The sequence below is a fragment of the Lissotriton helveticus genome, chromosome 9, assembly GCF_964261635.1.
Source record: "Lissotriton helveticus chromosome 9, aLisHel1.1, whole genome shotgun sequence".
Taxonomy (NCBI): domain Eukaryota; kingdom Metazoa; phylum Chordata; class Amphibia; order Caudata; family Salamandridae; genus Lissotriton; species Lissotriton helveticus.
Window position 1 is genome coordinate 744,187,868 of NC_136070.1, and position 19,748 is coordinate 744,207,615.

The 19,748-nt window shown below is 53.0% G+C and overlaps 1 protein-coding gene across 2 annotated transcripts in view; it reads right to left on the reverse strand.

Annotated features, from left to right (window-relative positions):
• The window catches only part of SCYL1 (SCY1 like pseudokinase 1), a 990,258-nt gene that overhangs the window by 137,212 nt on the left and 833,298 nt on the right, over window positions 1–19,748 (reverse strand). Inside the window, exon 15 of one of the 2 annotated variants that reach the window (XM_078660868.1) lies at window positions 184–495. The exons of the other annotated variant lie outside the window; for it this stretch is intronic. Within the exon in view, the coding sequence (XP_078516994.1) occupies window positions 184–495 (312 nt within the window). The remainder of the gene's footprint in view (window positions 1–183; window positions 496–19,748) is intronic. 2 annotated transcript variants of the gene reach the window in all.

Consider the following 19,748-nt stretch of genomic DNA (forward strand, 5'->3'; position numbering starts at 1 on the left):
GAGGACCTTAACACCTCAGTACGTAGCTCTCCGAAACTGCTTTCCTTCACATTGGCTCTGTTTTACAAGGAATTAAAACAGTTTAATGATAAAATTGAACATTTTAAGGAGACAGTGCTCATTAATGGTGTGTGTTTTATCTTCTCTCGAGTTACAAGCAATATTAAGACTGCTGCCACGCACCTGAATGGCTGATGAAGATCTTAGAGACACTGCAGTAAAGAAGTCTTCTTCTTTGTCTTTTCTCTCGTCACGATCCCAGTCATATTCACAGGTGAGTCTGGCCCCTTCTAAGGAAGTCGAGTCCTGGGAAGGATTTGCCTTTTGAACAGGTTTGGCTATAATGTCATCATCCCAGTTGCTGCTCCAGCCGTCATGCATTGGCAAGACAGGACTTTGCTGACTTTGTTCTTTCTCTTTACTCCAGACCGTTTCAACATCCCAATTCGGTTTGCTGGAATTTGATGATAGCTTCTTAGAGGAGAAGTTAACGGTCTGTTAAAAAAAAAAAAAAAATATATATATATATATATATATATATATATAAATAAGTGAAGTGTTTTTATTTAAAAAAAAAATGCAAAGTAATCATTAAAAGCCAATCAAAAATGCCTACAAATTCACATATTTTAATTTAATGGACCCTGGGAACTTTATTTTTTATTTTTTTGAAAATATGTTTATTGGCATTTATAATCATACATTCTTATATTGGCATAATTTACATTCAGAGATAGTAGTTTTCGGTGGCATAGTTCTTCTGTTCGTCTAGGCAAAGGGCATGGAGACAGTAGTGGTTTAGGGGTACAATGTACTTCAGAGGACATACACAGTTCATTCCATTTCTACATACAATTAACAGCAAAGTCTAGTGTATATTCTGTATGAACAAAGTTCCTTTTGTATCCATCCCCATTGCGTCTTATACCCTTAATAATTCAATCCTGGGGCGAATCATGAAATCAACTGTGATGCGACATTTTTAATCATTGTCGTTCTTCATCGTATTATCCATGCCTTTACTTAATAAACAAGTACACGTAAACAACTAAAACAGTGTCAGCCTGTGCATGCAGGTGTCTCTATCATTACCTCCATCAACGGTGGAAGATAGTCTCTCGTTAGGGGGGACGGGGGTGGGGGACAATCCAGATAACAATGATGTTACATATATCACAAGATCTCGTAGGTCATTTATGAGGTTAAGAAGAGTAGGGGGAAAAGGGTGCAGAGCGGTAGCATGCCCTAGAATTTGTCAGTCAATGTAGATCCACCCCCTCCTCGCCCCTCGTAGGGCAACTCAGATGTTCCCAGTTTTATAAGACTTCCCTCCACGCCTTTGTAATCGGGCACATGCGCAGGCCCTTCAGCTCTTCTCTATGTAAAGCTCTACCCTCTGCCGCTGCCCAACTATTTACCTCCTGATTCCAACCCCCAAATTGTGGTCCCAGTGTTGATTTCCATGCTATTGCAATGCGCCTCCTGGCCAGGGCCAAGGACAGATCAATAAAACGATGTCCCACCTTGCGTCTGGGTATAACCCAAGGAGACACCCCAGCTGAGTGTGCTAGTGGTCGTCCCAGTGTGTTATTAATTTTAGTCAATACTGCGTCCCAGAATGCCTGTATAGTCGTACAGCTCCATGTCATGTGGAGGAAGTCAGCGCCTAAGTGTTTACATCTTGGGCACTCTCTGGGTTCCCCACCAAATGCAGCCTCTATGTGGTGTGGGATCATATATGTCATTTAGACATGGTTAAACTGCAGGTATTTTAGGCGGGTATTGATATATATCTTTTTAGGCGATTCCAGAACGCTACGCCAGTCTGCGTCAGTGAGTGTTTGGTTAAGAGCTCTCTCCCATTTCCCCTGGAGGCTAAGCATTGGGGACATGGGTGTTTCTAGGAGGGAGGCATAGAACCATTAAATTTGATGCCCAGCTGTCCCCAGTGTTACCAAGGAGTGGAGAACCCCATGTGTAGTTGGTTCCTGTCTTCCCACACCCCACAACCGATCAAACGTCCTCACCAGTGTTTCATCCATAAGGAATTGGCCAGTAGGGAGTCCATAACTCTCCAAGTGTATTGACCTGGGGCTATCCACTCCCTGGGAACAAAGAGGACAAACTAATTGTAACTCGCAGGGTGTGATTTACTTAATTACATGCCCATGTATGAAACAATATGTAGGAATGACCAACAGAATGAAGACCCGCATCACTTAACATCGCAGCACGATTAGATGTGGCAGATCTAATACGAGGCTAACATCACACTTTATTGATGCAGGTCACACCTCAGAGGACCTGGGATGGACAGTCATTGAGAAACCATACTTTGGGTTACAGGCAACAGATGCGAGCAGAGCCCTCTTTGTGAGAGAACAAAAATGGCTGTTCCGCCTCAAAAGCCATCTGTACGGACTCAATGATATACCCTGGCATGCCCTTAGTGGATAACCTGAATCTAAGAGTGGTTCTACGTGTCGACTGTACTTAAACGAATAATGACTATTTTCTTTTCTTCTCTCCTTCTCTTACACTACAACACAGACATACATTTATGATGCGCTGACTGAGATAGTATGAGGGATCCAGGTACTTGGGGTCCTTTTGTATAATATATGTGAATTGTGCAAAAGGTACTTTGGTACATCTTGATTGCAGTTGTGTAGTAAAGCTTTGGCCATTTTTGTAGTTTTCAAATGAGGTTTGAGATAAAAGATTATCTAGTTTATTTGCTGGAACATGGTGAAGTTACAGGAGGGAAGGCATGACATGTATCTTGACTTCAGGTACATCTATGGCCTTTATTAGTCACCAACCTGATCGTGTAATTGCTGGATGGGCCCCCCTTTGTCTATGGATCCTTCGATTATATGGCCATGGATACCTCTAAATTCAGCTTTACATTCTCCCTTGTTTGAGGACTATTATGTTTTGAGCAACCTGTTTTTAATTGCCATCGACAAAGAAGGACAGCGCAGGTTACTGTTGCCCCACTTGTAATTTTAATGTTGCTGCAGTTGTATTCTATCTTCGCTTTTTCGTTTATGATAACGGGGCATGTTTGCATAAACGTTACAAGCATATAAGAGAGACTAGTTCAGCAACTCTTAGGATTGATTGGAAGTTCCTCTGGGGCGTGTTCTTCAGCTGTTTACCACACCTGGCATTGTTTCTGAAAGATATCGAGAATGCCTAGATGATAGTAACCGCGGAACCACATTTCCCACATTTCTTGCGCCGAGTATGGATACTACGCAGGCGCGTCATGACGTAAACGCGCCTGCGATGGGAAAGACGCGCAAGGCCACTTTGATTGGGGCTTATAATGGCAACTCTGAGACCCCGCATTCACCTTCGCGGCGTCAGAAGCACGGGCACGAAAGGTGCCGGAGACTTCCACCGGAGCAGTAAGATGAGCATATGGGATTCTGAGTGTGTGGGTGATATGTGTTGATTTTCCGACTTACGCACATTTGGGCCAGTGTTTGTATGAGTTCGTTGTAACGACTCGCCCGGTGAGAGTGATAATTTCACGATAGATGTTGGGGGACGGAGTTTGATGTAAGATTCGGATGGCGCAAAAAATAGGCGTACCTTATTTTGCGTGGGCATTAACACCACTCACATTTTATAACGAGGCAAAGTTTACCCTCAAGATGCACTACCCAGTATTGGGACTCACATTAATACTAAGGGCAAGTCTCGTCTATTGGTCTATTGTGAAGGGTCATGCAGTGTCTTATGATGGGACCCCCGTGGGGCAGGAGAAATGCGCAACCATGTTTTTGATTGTGGGTACAGCTATACATGCTTTCCGCACTTCTTATTCTTGTGCTTTTTGAAATACAGGTTGTGTTCCTTGGAACTCCACCCGCCTGACGTCATTTCGAGTTTAATCTTTCAATAAACTCGGTGAGTTTGGACAGAGGTGACTTTGGGTGAGGATACCTTTTTCGGAGACAGATGTTTGTATTTAGAATATGAAATCAGAATATGAATATCGAGTATGCCAACAACTATTCACGTCATTTTTAACCATGCTTATAATACGCATGTAGCAGTGATGAATTTAAGGACAGACATCTATGTTTTAACTTTTTGGAACCATAATGTGGAAATGGGGCATACTGACCATGTAAGCAGATGCCTATGGGGACATGAGAATATTATTCTTCGTGCAAGGACACTACATAATACTGGAGGGTAAATCGATTTGAACACTGTGATATGGGTACGACATTTGTTTAGATCACAATTATAGAATTAGGTTTATCTCTCCACAGTATTTATATCCCGTGTTGGCGGAATTCCCTCCACATGGTCAAGATCGAATAGATCAACTACTACCTCCTTAGCAACTGACTAAGGTAAGGGGGTTTTTCATGGGACTGGGACGGTTAGACGTCCTGAAGAAGACTGATGTGACCTGGAGGCGGAGCTAGCTCGCAACCAAGATGGCTGCTTGAGCCGAGAGCTCCGCTAGTCCACCAGAAAATCCGTAATCTATCCTGCAGCTGCATCATTTTGCTAGCGCCACGGAGGCTCGCATGCAGTCTTCTGTCACCCAGAGAGATTGACTATCGCGCGGAGAGGGCTGCCGGATTCCTCCCTGATCGGCACGACGACTACCAGCCGGCGCGGGACTCGCTGCGGCCTTTGAGGAGCTGCGGTGGGGTGCCGGTGCTCCGCGTTGGGACCTTCCTCCCCACCCCTCGCCGAGGCTGGATGTGCGGCTTGGCTGCCGTTGGGGCGAGGATTGCTGCTGCGGAGGTCGGTGGTAGCCCCTTCCCCTCCCAGTGTGACTAGAGTCCGGGTGTGCGCTGGTGGTGCAGCGCCCGGAGTTGAAGAGAGGCGGCGACTGGAGTGCCGAGGAGGCCGCACGGGCCGTGCGCTTCCCGAGGGCCTCGGGTGTGAGGCCAGAGCCCGCGAAATATCCGAGGATTGTCCCACACTGTCCCTGCGGGGCCCACAGGAGGGGGAGAAACACTAGCGGCCGGTTCGCCACGGAGGAGGAGCTTGGCGGACCGGCGGATGAGAGACTGAGGCCTATTTGTGCTACTCGGGGCCTGTGGACCTGTAAGGGCGACGCGTCCTGCTGCTGCGGTGGTGGAGCTCGGCCCTGACGATTTACGGTGCGCAACGGGCTGAAGGTTGGTGCCAGGACGGTGGTGATTGAATGTTGCTGGCTGCGTGAGCACTTGAGGGACGACCTAGAAGCCCTGCGCCGCCCTCTTTACGGTGATGTGGCGAGGCCCTGAGTGTGGTGGATGATCCAGTAAATGTCGCTGTTGGGCCTGACCATTTGCTGCGCCCGGGTTGGGCTGTAAGGTTCTGAAAACCCGTTTGCTGGGAGCCCCCCCCCCTCGGATCGCCCTGTGTCCGGACAGCGCATAAGCGAGGCGGAGAGACATTGCCTTTTTGCACCCACGGTTTGCCAACGCAGATCTGTGCAGGGATTTGGCCTGCCCCGGAGGGCGCTATAAACTGGAGACATAGTTTGTGGTACGTGAGCGCTTTCCGGCGGAGGCTGGGTTGCTCGGATTCTATCTGTGGTGCTCGGCTGTGAGATCGCTGGCTGTCCTGGGCTGGGTCCGCGATTCCCTTTCTACCAGATAGGCGCCAAGCTGTGACTTTCTCGGCGGGGGTCGCTGTGATGCCCTGTGGCCCTGAAGCACGTGGCTCCTTGAGGTCTGTTGCCTGTCCGCTACGGTCTGGACCTGGGGAGACACATTTGCCGGCCTCCCCCCTCAACTGCTGGCCGGACCACCTATCGATAGCCCAGCCCTAGGAAGCGACGCATTACGTGAGGGTCTGCTGATTTGGCCGGAATGGGGCGAGTGGACAGGTTGCAAACTAAACTGTCGTTTGACCCTAAGAGGCCCAAACCCGGGGAGTCCTCCACTGAGGACGGTCTTGGGGAGCAGGAGCAAACAGTGGGCGACCAACAACAGGATATCCGCAGCCTGTTGGTCACAATGGAGAATAACCTACAAGGCGGGATTACCTCCCTGGGCACCAAGATGGATGCGCTTACGTACCGGATGGACCGCATGGCCGAAAGAATGGATAAGCATGCAGAGAAGCTTGATATGTCGGAGCGCAGGATAACCGAGGTGCAGGAGGCACAAACCGGCCTGGATACAGAGAACAAACAGTTGGGCAGGATGATACAGCTACTACACGACAAAACAGAGGACTTGGAAGCGCGTTCTAGGCGCTGTAATCTACGCATCACGGGTCTGCCGGAGTCCACCTCCATGGGGAATATGGAATTCTTTATCAGGAAACTCCTCAAGACACTTCTGGGAGATGCTTCCTTCTCAGAGATGTTCGTGGTGGTGAGGGCGCACTGCTCCCTCGCACCTCGTCCTAAGCCGGGTGCCCCCCCTCGACCAATTATAGCGAAGTTGTTGAACTACAGAGGCAGAGACGTGGCCCTTAGATTGGCGCGTGAAAAACAGCCACTGAGCTTTGAGGGGTCCATGATCTCCTTATTCCCGGATTTTACTGCTAGGGTGCAGGAGGCGAGGCGTTTGTTTGCCCCGATGAAGAGGATATGGGGGCTCAGGGACGGCTCGTCCATGTGGGCGTTTGGGCGCCGCCCCACTGCTTTCTCGCCGTGCGAGAAGGCAGAAACAAATGGTAGTTATTACCGTAATAACTACCATTTGTTTCTGCCTTCTCGCACGGCGAGAAAGCAGAAGTTAGAGTGGGCGGTGTTACTCGAGGGCAGGGGGGAGCGGCTTGCCCACTGTTGTTAATGCTGTCTGTTTGGGCAGCCTGAGGCCGCCCAAACAGACAGTATTACCAACAGTGGGCAAGCCTCTCCCCCCTGCCACCTCCCACTCTCCCTGTGCTCTCTTTATGCTGCTTGCTGCAGAAATGACGTGGTTCGGGCAGCCGGCCGAACCAATCATAGCGCTGGCTGCTGTGGAGGGGAGGGAGGCTGCCTGCAGCCTTCCTGTTGACGAGAGCCCCCTCAGACGAATTCAAAATCCAGGACGGCGGGAGTCTGCAGTCTCGGGAGTCGGGACTTAAGAAAAGCGGGAACTTCGGAAGCCAAGCTAAGTTTTATTTTATAATATTTATTGGCTCTTCAAACATGCGGCAAAGGCTCCTCGGAGGAAGGTACGCACAGATAAAGGACAGCATAAATAAAAACAGATTTTAAACTCTTCGTTTTCTAGATAGCTTTGCGCGTTTAAACTCGAGTGCTTATTTTCAAGCTCCCGTTACATTTATATTTAACTTTCCCTCGGTCTGTGGCCTCTATTAGGCCGGCTCCCGCAGCATGTAGCACATCTGAAACAGCAACAGTGGAAGGATGTAAATGCAGAATAATGTACCAGGCCTCGAATTTACATGGTCAAATGTCAAAAAAATTAGGCCTTCCGGAGAACCACGTCAAGAGAAATAAGTGGCCGGCTCAGCAGCAGGTATGTCATTTTCAGTTAGTTCAAGCTGTCATCAGTGACTGGGAGTGGAAGCTGTGGTCATTAGCTGTAGCTCTACTGTGAAGGAGCCTTTTTTTCTGCATATCATCTGACAGAATGAGATGAGAGCCCCGCTGCCCCGACAATGTGTTGGCGCCTTTTCTGTGAGTGGGAGTGGAGAAGACGAGAAAAAGCAGGGGCACTAAATGAATGCTTGTAAAAGAAATTATTATTCCGCCAGCAGTCACTGCGAAGCGACCGCAGCCTTGCTCATTGAATAAACACATATTTAGCGTAATCACGTTATTTCAGCTCTGTAATGACATTAACAAGCTCGGAGTACAGGGAATTACACCAGACCCAGCAAATAATTGAATATTCCACTGTCGCAGAACGCAGGCCCGCGTCCAGCTTAATTTTAGGCCTGGTCAGAAACGTGTAGACTTTTCACACATGGGCACCAGAGGCCGAGCCAGTTTCCCGCAGACGGCTGCACACAGAGCCGTGTCCTCTCACCACACAAGTGTGTCAAAGGCTGACTCTGTACTCCCGAGGAGGTTTCACACACCTCTGGAAATAATTTTATGTTATGCATAGAGCGATGAAGTGCTAGGTAGCAGGACTGTTGTGTTGCTGCTCAGGGCAGCATTAGAGGGGTCTTGGTTTCACTCCTAGCTTTACACAAGCAGCAGAATCCCAGAGTTCGGACTTGGGGAACATTTCTAGAGCCATGCTAGGAACCCTGTTTTATAATCTTACTGAGAGCTGCATTAGGTCAGTGATGTGCACTGTTGGAGCCACGACAGTCTGACGTGTGTGTGAGTGTGCGTGTGTGTGTGTGAGAGAGAGAGAGAGTGGGGGTAGAATGGGGCAAAGAGAGAGAGAGGTGGTCACGATGCGTTTATGACAGTCACCGATTTTGCAGACAGTTTTTCTATGTAAATATTGATTTTCCACAATTGCTCTTAGGTTGTTAGGGCTTGCTGGCTATGCTCGCTCGCCGTGGTACACACCAACGAAAATTGTACGCCCTACCACTTTCAAATGTCACCAGCCGCCACTGTGGGGGCTGATTATGCGATGCTTTATCCCGCAAAGCTAAGAGTTAACCGGCAGGGCCGCTCGTTCATCTTTACGGACCCTAAAGTTCTGCAAAAGGCCCTAAAAGACTGGTCGAGGGAACGGCGGAGGTCTACAGACACACCTTTACTGGACGAGGCGGCTGGTGGATCCTTGGAGGAGCAGGACTGAGAGGGGAGCGCGATATGACACTGCTGAGTATTCTTTTGTATTCCTGGTGGGGGTGGGAACGAGGATGTGCTCGGCTCAACGACAGAGTACGCCCTGTAGGTATGGGATAGAATGTTTAAACTATGTGGACCGAGAAATATGAGGTCCCTCCCTCCCCATGCTTGCAGATTATATGCCCCTTTCTGGGGAAGATGCGTTATATTTTGTGTAAAATGTCTTCTGTGCGACCGAGTAATAGATGGTATTGAGAAAGTTTGCTTTGACGTATCCTCGCGGGCGTGGGGTTGTGTGGGTGGCGGGTAGGGGGGGTGGGAAGATGTGAGTGAGCTTGGCTGGGGGACCGAGGAAGGGTCTTGGAGGGGTGATCCATGTATGATGTCTTTATAATTTAATTTGATAATTTTTTTTCAGCTGCAAACGCTCCTAGTATGTGGGGTGTGGTTATTTGAAACTGTGCTATTTTGTTTTCCACTGCGAGCTACATCCATCCCTGAGTGAATCACACCTGGGATGTGTTTGGTTGTTTGGGTAGGGGGAGGATTCTTTCTGGGGAAGGGGATAGGTTTTGCTGCCGAGTTGGGGCAGGGCAGTCGTGGGAGGGATCCAGGGGGGGTTGGGTGATGCGGGCCTGTTGAGTTTGCTGATATTAGATATGTTCACTTGTTGTAGCATTGTAGGGGTCTACATCCATAGATTTCAGCAACAGGTCCTAGGCTGCGGTTGGGTGGGTGGATGGCAGGTTGAGGGAATGTTTTTTTTTTTAAGGTTTTTAAAAGATCTTATTAAACAGTATGCAGTTATCATACATTTCACTTTCCACATCTTCACAAATATTGCGTGAGCTTATAGCAGTTTGCTAGGTGTGAGCCGGATGACACAGCCATTCAGCCGGCAACCCGGGGGTCCGGCGGCGAATTCCCTGCTATAGCTCGTATACCCCTCCGTTAACCAATTACATTAATGGCAGATCTCATATTTTCATATTTTATCATCTGCAGTTGTGCCGCAGCGGTCATTCAGTAATGGCTACATTTACGTAGCTTCCCAAAGTCCCATAGGTCTTGTGTGAGTTAGCTGTAATTACTCAGAACTGGGGAAGGGATTCGGCCATGTATGCGTCTCTAATGCTGAGTCAGTGTAGCTGCTTTTGTATTGGCAATGCGTGCATCAGTATAGCTCACTGAGGCATAGGAGTGGGTAGGTGCAGTCAGCAGGGTTAATCCGTAGCCATGTTAGGTAAGGCTCAAATAACTGTGCAGTAGGGAGTCTGTGTGTTTTCCCAGTTACATCACTAGGAGAGCGCCAGGGGCATGCCAGCGTCCAATGTGCAGAGTATCCTATCCATGTGGAACACGTATGTGGCCAGGTGTTCATGTGCATCTCATGTAGTGTGCGAGTGGCTTCGCGTCTCCGCAGTTTGCAGGTGGCATGAGGCCCCCGGCGGGCTGTCTCCCGTTAGGAACTTGTTATCTCTAATGTCTGCATGTAAAACAAGGTAAATAGGCCTGGTCAGGGAACTTGATCAGTAAACAAACTGTTCCCAACGCTCATATATTGGCTAGGAAAACTGGGGGTGGGGAAAGTATGGGAGGCAGGGGGGAAGGTGAGGGGAAGGAGATCGCTACGGGTCTTTTGGTATGGAGCATCTGCTGCAAAGCGGGGTCCAGCGAGGCACTCATGCCTCATATAGGGGCAGTCGAGGATGGGAGGAGGGGGGGGGGGGGGGAAGGGGAGGGGGGGCAAGCCCGGGGGAGGGCGTGAGTCCTCCGTTTCAGTCAAGAACATGTTGGCACCATCTGCAGTGCAGGGTCAGGGCGTGAGTCGGTGGTGCGCGGGGGTGGCAGCGTAGGCCATCAGTGCGGTGATGCGTCCCCTGTAGGTGGATGGGTGGGCGGGTCGGCCCCCCCTCGGTGGTAGCGCCCTCTACTGGCGCAGGCATGACAGGACCTGGGCAGTGTCGTGTAGTCAGTGTCTCAAAGGCGTCCTGTGTGTGGTGGGAAAGTGGTGGCACCTTCAACCAGGGCAGTATGGCTCGCTTCAGCGAGAGGTGAGTGGGCGGGGGGGAAAGGTGTGGGGTTGCGTCTTCCCCCAGTATCGGTTAGTGTCACTATGGCGTTGATATCATATGTCTCATGTGACCCCCCGTTCCTGGCAGGCGTGCAGAAACGCCTTTAGGAGGTCGTTCCAAGGCTGGGCAATAGGGAATTTGCGGAGTCCCGCTGTTTCTTCGCGGAGAAGAACCGTGCCCTCCGCTCGTGCCCAGTTAGTGAAGGAAGCGCGCCAGTGTCGAATGTGGGGGGGGGGCGCTGCCTTCCAGTGTTTAGTGATCAGGCGCTTAGCCGTTATGAGCCCCATGTCCCAGAAGCGCGTCCGTACTCGGTTGAGCTTCGTGCATTTATACAACCCCAGGATGCACGCCTCCCACGTGCGTGGCACCTGCTCGTCAGCGCTACGCGTGAGGAGTGTCGCTACCTCGCTCCAGTATGTGTGCACCTCGGGACAATGCCATAGCATATGCAAGATATCTGCCCCCAACTAGTGAGCAGCGCGGGCAGGCAGCATATGTGGTGTCAAAGTATTTGTTTATCTTGGCAGGTGTTAGGTAAGCGCGGTGTAGAATATAGTACTGTATAATCTTGAAGCGGGGGCTGCGCGGGATATATGTTGGTCCGGCTAATATCATAGCCCATTCTTTGTCGGGCCAGACCCGCCCTCTGTCCGCCGCCCACCCATCACGCAACCGCAGCGTGGTTGGCTGCGAGTGTGCCTGTAGAGCCTGCGCCAGCCAATGTATGACGTGTGTGCCAGTCCCCATAACATGAAGGTACTGCATGAAACTGTGCATCGGCAGCTCCTCCGCTACATCTCCCCAGAAGGTATTGAGTGTGCGTAAGAGGGACGCATGTAGCAGGAACTGCCCAGCAGGGAGTTCCGTGGCAGCAGTTAAATCTGCGAAGGTGAGCAGAGCTCTCTCAGCATACAGGTCACCCAGGGTATCTACCCCAGCCTGCGTCCAACTAGTTAGACAAGTCACAGTCAGTGCTCCCGTTGGGCTCGGGGTGCCTAGGATGGGCATGGCCGGGGCATAAGGTGTTGTAGCCCGGGTGAGTCTCAAACAGCGCAGGAAGCACTTGCGCGCCACCGCCAAGTGCAGCTGGGGGGGCGGGGGGTTCGGGATATCGGATGGAACAGGGTGTTGATTTGCGTTTGCGTCCAGGCAGCAGTATCCGAGGCAGTGTCCTCAAGGTGTTTGCCGCCAAGCCACTCCGACACCCACTGCATCTGTGCCGAAAGATAGTACAGTTCCATATTGGGAACCGCCAGGCCTCCCAGTTCCGTTGGCATGTAGAGCTTAGTCAGCGCTACCCTGGGTCGACCCTTGTTCCAGATGAGGCTCCTCAGCAGGGTCTCCAGGTCCCGGAAAATTTTGTTGGGCACATAAGTCGGTACATTCACGAAATAGTACAGCAGTCTAGGTAGCACTATCATTTTGATAAGTGCAATCCGACTTGGTACATTAAGGGGTAAAGTGTTCCAGAACGAGATCTGCGCCCGAATCGAGGCAATTGCCCGTAGGAGGTTCCCCTCCAGGACATCTAGTGGGGTCCGATAGATGCGTATTCCCAGGTAGCGAAACGTGGTGGGATACCACTGTAGCCTGCCACCGCCCAGCTGCACATCACACTCGGGCGCATCCGGGTGGAAGGAGTAAGCCCCCGACTTGGACCAGTTGACTCGTAGTCCCGACATCTCCTCGAAAGTTCGGAAGGCGTCGGCCAGTGAGTCCGGGATATTGGTCATATCCCTGACGTACAATAGTAAGTCGTCTGCGTACAGCGACACTGCATGGAGACCATCCGCCAGCGGGATGCCCCAGTCGGCCCCCTGCGCCCTAAGTATCGTGGCTAGTGGCTCCATTGCTAGGGAGAACAATAGAGGCGACAGGGGGCAGCCCTGTCTAGTGCCTCTGCAAACCCGGATGGCGTCCGAGAGCAGCGCACCCGTGCGCACTCGGACCGTCGGCCTGCCATAAAGTAAATCCACCATGGCCTCGTAGCCCCCACCCAGCTGGAACTTTTCCAATACCGCTCCCAAGTACGGCCACTCCACCGAGTCGAACGCCTTCTCCAGGTCTAATACCAGGCACCCCGCCCTAGGCCACCGCAGGGTGGCATACTCCTGTACCCGGAAGAGGCGTCGGATATTGTGGGAGGTGTGGCGTGTTGGGACAAAGCCATTTTGATCCTGGTGCACTAGTCGGGGCACATAAGGAGCCAATCTCCGAGCTAAAGTGGAGGCTAGTATTTTGTAATCTGTATTGAGCAGTGCCAGCGGGCGGTAGGAGCCCACCTGTGTGCCGTCTTTGTCTGGTTTAGGAATGGAGATCAGGGTTGCCTCGCTTAATGTCGGGGGTAAAGCTGCGTCTTCTAAGGCTGCAGCATACATCTTCAGGAGTTCAGGGATGAGTATGGCTGAGCCTGCTTTATAAAATTCGGCTGGAAGCCCATCCGGGCCCGGGGATTTACTATTAGATAAGTTGAAGATTGCGTCACGAATTTCTTCAGGGTCGAGTCGGGCCCCCAGCTCGTCCTGCTGCGCAGTTGTCAGTTGCGGCATTGGCAGGGGGGCAAGGTAGCCAGTGATTTCGGGGTGTGGGTGAGGGAGCCGTGAGCGATATAGTGCGGTATAGTGTGTGGTGAACGCGTCATGGATCCGGCGCTGCTTGTATAGTAGTCCCCCCCCCCTCCACTTGTATCGCTACCACTGGGGTCGAGCGTGCCTCTTGCGATACCAGCCAGGCCAGTAACTTGCTAGGTCTGTCACTCATGTGATGTGTCCTCGCCGAGTGTGCTGCGTAGTTTATGTCTCGAAGTCGCTCCAAGAGGCCCGCGTGTTCTGCACGCGCCATCTGTAGCGAGTCAGCGCTACCCTCAGCGGCCTCCCCCTCCCTCTCGAGTAGGATAGTCTCCAATCTAGTAAGCTCACTCTCTAGTTGCTGTCTCATGTGGCCTTGCGTCCTTAGGCAGTGGCCCCGAATCACCACCTTAAAAGCATCCCACTCTACCTGTGGGGAGGACGCCGTGCCTGCATTGTCCTCAAAATATTGTGCAGTGCGTGTGAGGAGGGACTCGCGAAAGGTCGCGTCCAGTAGCATCGTCGGTTGCAGTTTCCAGGTGGGGATGGGAGGGTGTGGTCTGTCCCAGGCCATGGTTAGAAAGTGTGGACTGTGGTCAGAGTGTGTGCAGCCCATGTATAGTGCGTCAGTCACCAGGGGTAGAAGGTCAGTGGTGGACATAAAGCGGTCTAGACGGACATGTAAATCGTGGGCACCTGAATAGTAGGAGTAGAGCCGTGTCCCAGGGTTGTGTGATCTCCAAACGTCGTGGAGGTCCCATTGCTCGGCCCACTCCAGTAGTGCCTTCGTGGCTCCACGTGTTGGAGCGCCTACAGGGGGCGGGGAGGAGCGGTCTAGTGTGGTATCTAGTGTGCAATTGTAATCCCCTCCCAGTAGCCAGGGGGCCGCATGCCAGGTTGCCATTGTCGTAGAGAGGCGCGCCAGGAAGCTACCCTGGTCAGTGTTTGGAGCGTACAGTGACACCAGTACCATCTGTTGTCCATCGAGCCTGCCCTGTATCGCAACAAACCTGCCCTCTCGATCTATCGTAGTGTCTGTAGCTGTCCAGGGGATGCCAGGGCTAACCCATATCAGCGCGCCGCGAGCATACGAGGAATAGGACGTGGCGTAGAGTTGTCCGCGCCATTTGCGGCGTAGTGCTCGGACCTCTGCTTCGTTCAAGTGTGTTTCCTGGAGCAGTGCTATGCCTATCTTATGTCGCTTCAAGTATGAGTAAATCTGGTAGCGCCGAGCTGGTGTGTGCATCCCCCTGATGTTCCAAGTGCATATGCGTGTCTCAGTCATTGTTCCATTGGTTGTGGTACCCCCTCCTCCCCCCGCCCCCCAGGCGCCCAGGCAGTGCCTCTTGTTTGGCCCAGAGCCTCTCCCCCAATGCAACAGTCCCCCAAAGTGTCAGTGCTGAGCGTGGTGGTCTCCAAAGAAGGGAAGGGGTAGGGAAAGGGATGAAAACGTGCGGCCTCAACATGGCTACATAACCTAAAATGCCAAAAGGTCGGCTACAGAACATGTCGCCGTCCAAACGCTCGTATGAGCTCGTAAACTATACAGTTCTAGGGGGTATTCTGTGGCTTAAGCTGTAACAGTACAAATAACAGTATTGTCCATAGTGAATGCTGCATCCCTCCCGGGTAGTGTCAGATGGCCACTGCCGTCCGGCGGTCGCCCAAGTCTTGTCGCTCAGCGCAGCTATCGCGGCTCACCTGGCCTCAGGTTGGAAGAGTGGAGCTCTCGGAGGGGGACGAGCTCTCGCCCTAAGTATTCCGGCTGCCTCTGGCCAGTCCGTGCGTCGCTGCCGATCAGGTGTCCAGTGCTCAACAGTGAGCGGGAAGGTCATGTGTACATAAGCAGCACAATACCTGGTCGGAGTTCAGCGACCCAAGGGGGGGCGGGATCCAGCAAAGTAGAGCTGTTCAGTGCTTCTCGCACAGTGGAGGCCTGCTGAGCCTCCGCGTAGGTATGACATGTCAATCACGCGGGAGCTGGATTCTGCATTGTCGCTTAGCCAAACAGGTCTGCAGTTTGCGGTGTGACGTCCGGGAGGCCGTCAGTGTGCTGGGAGTCTTGCAGGCCATAGATCACCTCATCATCGCTCAGGAGAGGCGTTGGAGTTGTGTCCGGAGCAGGGGACGGAGCCGGGGAGCTGCTGATCTCTACCACCCTACGGAGGGCGTCTCGTTGTTCCCGCATTATCTCGCTTGCAGTTGGAGAGTGGGTTGGTGGCTCCCCCGTTCTGGGAGGCGTGGGAGCTCTCCGTCGGCGGCGCCTCCGCGTCCCTCGCGTGCGTTCTGTGGTTGCTGTTCCTCGCGCCCGCCTAGGTACATCCGGCATGTTTTCATCTAGCCAGGCCTCGACTTCTTCAGAGTCCGTAAAAAAGTGTGTCTTGTCCTTCGCTACTACTCTCAGCTTGGCTGGGAAGAGAAGCGAGTACTTAAGTCCAGCTTGCCGCAATCGTCTTTTCACTTCCAGAAAGGAGTGTCTTTGCCTTTGGACTTGTACAGTATAGTCTGGAAAGAACATAACTGTGGTGTTGTCGATCCTGATCTCGCCTAGTTTCCTGGCTTCCCGCAAGATCGTGTCGCGGTCTCTGTAGTTGAGGACTCGGAGGATGATTGGTCTGGGGTTCGAGCCAGTGGCTAGGGGTTTCGTGGGCACTCGGTGGGCACGCTCCACTACGAAGTGAGGCGACAGCACCCCCTCCGGAAGTAGGTCGCGTAGCCAGTCCTCTACTCTCTGCGTGGGGTCCATCCCTTCCCATTTCTCCGGTATGCCCACTAAGCGGATATTGTTCCTTCTCGCCCTCCCTTCCGCATCCTCCGCGCGGTCCTCTAGAAATTCCACCCTATTGAGAAGATCCTGTATGTGTTTGTCCGATTGCGACACTTTCGGTTCCATGTTCGTCACCGCACCCTCCAGCGCGGTGGTGCGCTCCTGTAATTTCTTGTGATCGGCTCTGAGATGCGTCAGATCAATCGCCACTCCGTCTATTCTTGTTTCCAAAGAGGTGCGTGTCTGTTGCAGAGATTCCTCCATCCTTTCCATGGCCGCCAGGACAGAGTCCAGCTTCGACGCCACGTGGTCGGCGTCCATTTTGGAAGGTGTCTTCGCCATCTTCCCCTTCACCGACATGCCCCCTGTCCCGGTGCGTGTCTTCACCCCGCCAGACATGGGGCAAGTCGCATGCGTAGGCAGCAGGAGTGGCGGTTTTCGCTGTCGACCGCGAAGGGCGCAGGAGGGGCGGCAGGGCCGCGGGTGTCGCTCTAGGTGTGTCAGGCCATGCAGGCCAGCAACATCGTCTCCTTGGCACCTATCTCCGGGTGCCGTTCCCCCGCGCGCTGAGGTCTGATGAGTCCGCAGGTGGGGGGGGAGTCGGGTGGGGAGCACCCCGTTCCAGTGCCCAGACCCCTCGTAGAGTCTCGTGTGTGCAGCTTGCGAGCAGGCGTCACACCCAGCAGCTCAGCAGTCGTCAATAGGAGAGTAGCGTCTCCCAGGTATATGGTGAGTAAGGTCCTCCAGTTCTCACAGTCCCCCCCGTTCCTCCAGGCCCCCCACAGTGGCCCCGATATGCGCGCAGCTGCTCAGGGGTCCCGAGCCAGTGGTAGTGCAGGGCTTGAGCTGTGGGTAGTGCGGGGCTTCAGGCCCGTGTTTGCGGCAAAGCGTCCCCTGCCCTCACCGGCTGCTCCGTGTTCAGGGCGTCTCCTCAAAGAGCGCCGGAGCTGGCGTGCGGGGGCGCAGGCCGCTGTCGTGTGTGTGGCTGCGGCCCGTAGTGGCTTCCAGGTCTCTGTGATCCCCGCTAGGGGGGGGGGGAGGGGTGTCCGCGGGGAGTAGGATCCTCCGGCTCGGGAGCCCGCCGCGTCTCCGCGAGGCCTTGCAGGTACCGGAGCCCTCCGGTTGGCAGCGTTGGTCAGGGGCAGGGCGCGGGGCCGGAGTCGGAGACGAAAGGGGGACTTCGCTCACCTCGCGGCGTCGCCGCACCGCCTCTGCGCCCCGGTCTCGTTGTCCTCTCCGGTCGCCGACCGAGCGCCTTGCCTCCTCCGCGGCCTCCCAGGTCCGCCTCCGCCAGGTTCAACATCCGCCGAGGTTCAGCTGTCACCAGTTCGCCAACACCCTCGCCAAGCTCCTCCAACTCTGGGCCCGTGGGGTCGGAGGATGCAGCACTTCCGTCGCAGCCCACCTCCGCTGGGCGCCGGGTCGTTTTCAGCAGGCCGCAGCGTGGGGCCTAGCCGCGCTCAAGAGGCCGCAGCCTCGCGTAGCAACAGCCCCAGCGTCGCTGCTGCCAGGCCGGCCGCTGTGGCGTCTTTAGCCTCGGTGCGGGGCTCAGTGTCCGATTTCGCCAGGAATCGCTGAGTGCGTAGACAAGTGTTGCGGGCAAGTCCGCCAGCAGTATGCGGCCAAGCAGGGCAGATTTGCACGGAGAAATGACCCGGGGTAGGGGAGCTCAAGCAGGAGCTCTACCCAGGCACGTCTTCCTCCATTGCGCGCTAAGCCACGCCCCCCTTGAGGGAATGTTTTTATGACGTTGTTTTAGAGTTCTTAACCTTTGGGACTACAGCTATGAGGGGATGCAACCCAGGCACACACACACAAATTACACTTCATTTTCGATTGCAATGGCTTCTGACACACCATTAACTGCACAGGAGTGTGCTCTAGATTCTATGACCCTACTCACGTGGAATGTACGTGGCCTGAATGACCATCGCAAGGTTCGAAAAATGTTGAATTATTTTAATAGGCACAATGTGGATGTGGCACTTCTACAGGAGACCCACCTAAGTCCAGACAGTCCCATTTTGCGCTCCAAAGGACTTCTGGACAATATCCATGCTGTGGGGTTCACGTCGCATGCTAGGGGGGTCCTGACATGGATGAACCCGAGGTCTGCGCTGACTTTGGAGCCCCTTGTGACTGACAGGGAGTGCAGGTACGTACTGTCTAGATGTAGCGAAAAGGGGCTGGAACTTCTCCTTCTCAATGTTTATGGTACCAACTATGATAACCCTGACTTTTACGCAAAGTTATCCCTAGAGGTCCAGCCATATGTCCAGTCCCAGACTTTGTGGGGGGGGAGATTTCAACTTCACCAGACAGCCAGCCTTGGATAGATCGGACGGTCCGGACAGACGCCCTTCGGCCGCGGCTAGGGTGGTGGAATCCGAGCTATTGCGCTTTGATATGACAGATGTATGGCGACACATGTCCCCTCGCCAGGGCGGCTACACGCACTATACTGCGCAGTACCATATTCACACCAGGATTGACTATTGGTTTGCCTCCTGTCAACTGTTTCAGCAGATCCGAGCGTGTGTAATCCTACCGCGCACATACTCGGACCACTCCCCTCTGCTACTGACATTAGCCTCGCCTAAGAAACTAATCCCTCCGTTCCAATGGAGTTTCCCGCCCTATTCCCTACTGGACGATGCTTTCAGAGAGGAGCTGGCTGAGTCCATTACGATATTTTTTTAGAAGAACGTTGGATCGGTAGACTCCTTCCAAACTGTTTGGGAGGCTTTCAAGGCGTACATTAGGGGTATCACCATCTCTAAGCACGCAGGAGTTCTCAAATCTATACGTGGTAGGCTGGCGACCCTGGAGCGTAAACTAAAGGAACTGGAGTGCGCTCGCTCCACTGCTCCGACTGAGGATAATACCCGGGAGCTAGCCCAGACTCTACGCGAATTCCACGATGAGGCTGATGCGGAACTTAAGCATCTTGGGAAATACGCCACAGCCAGATCCTATGGCGAGGGTGAACGACCGGGGAAGGTTTTAGCGCAACTCCTCAAACAAAGCAGGGATACTACTGCGGTCCCGAATATAGCGTCGGGCCCGGATGCGCCACCACTCGCAGATGAGCAGGTGGCGGAGAAGTTCCGGGAATATTATGGAAGGCTGTACTTCTCCCAGGGAAGTGGCTCGGAGGAACGTATCCTTGATTATTTGACTCATATTGAGCTGCCCTGGCTGTCTAATGTGCACCGTAAATTCCTGATGCGGCCCATAGAGCGCAATGAGATAACTTTAGCCTTATCTCAGATCAGAGCAGGGAGCGCTCCAGGCAGTGATGGTCTCACTGTTTCGTTCTATAAGGCTATCCTGGATATACTGTTACCGTATTTACTCACATTGTTTGGGGACTTCTACACTTCAGGGACGATGCCCCCGACTATGCGGGAGGCGATTGTGGTAACCATACTCAAGCCGGGGAAGCCCCCAGACGATTGCGCCTCTTACAGGCCTTTATCTTTAATGAACGTAGACAAGAAAATCTTTGCAAAGATACTAGCCAATCGACTCCATCCCCATGGTAGGCCCTGAGCAGGCCTGATTTGTCCCGACGCGTAACTTGACATATAATTTGTGGACTGTTTTTGCGGCTATGCAACACACTGGCCCAGAAGTTCCTGCAATTGCAGATTTCT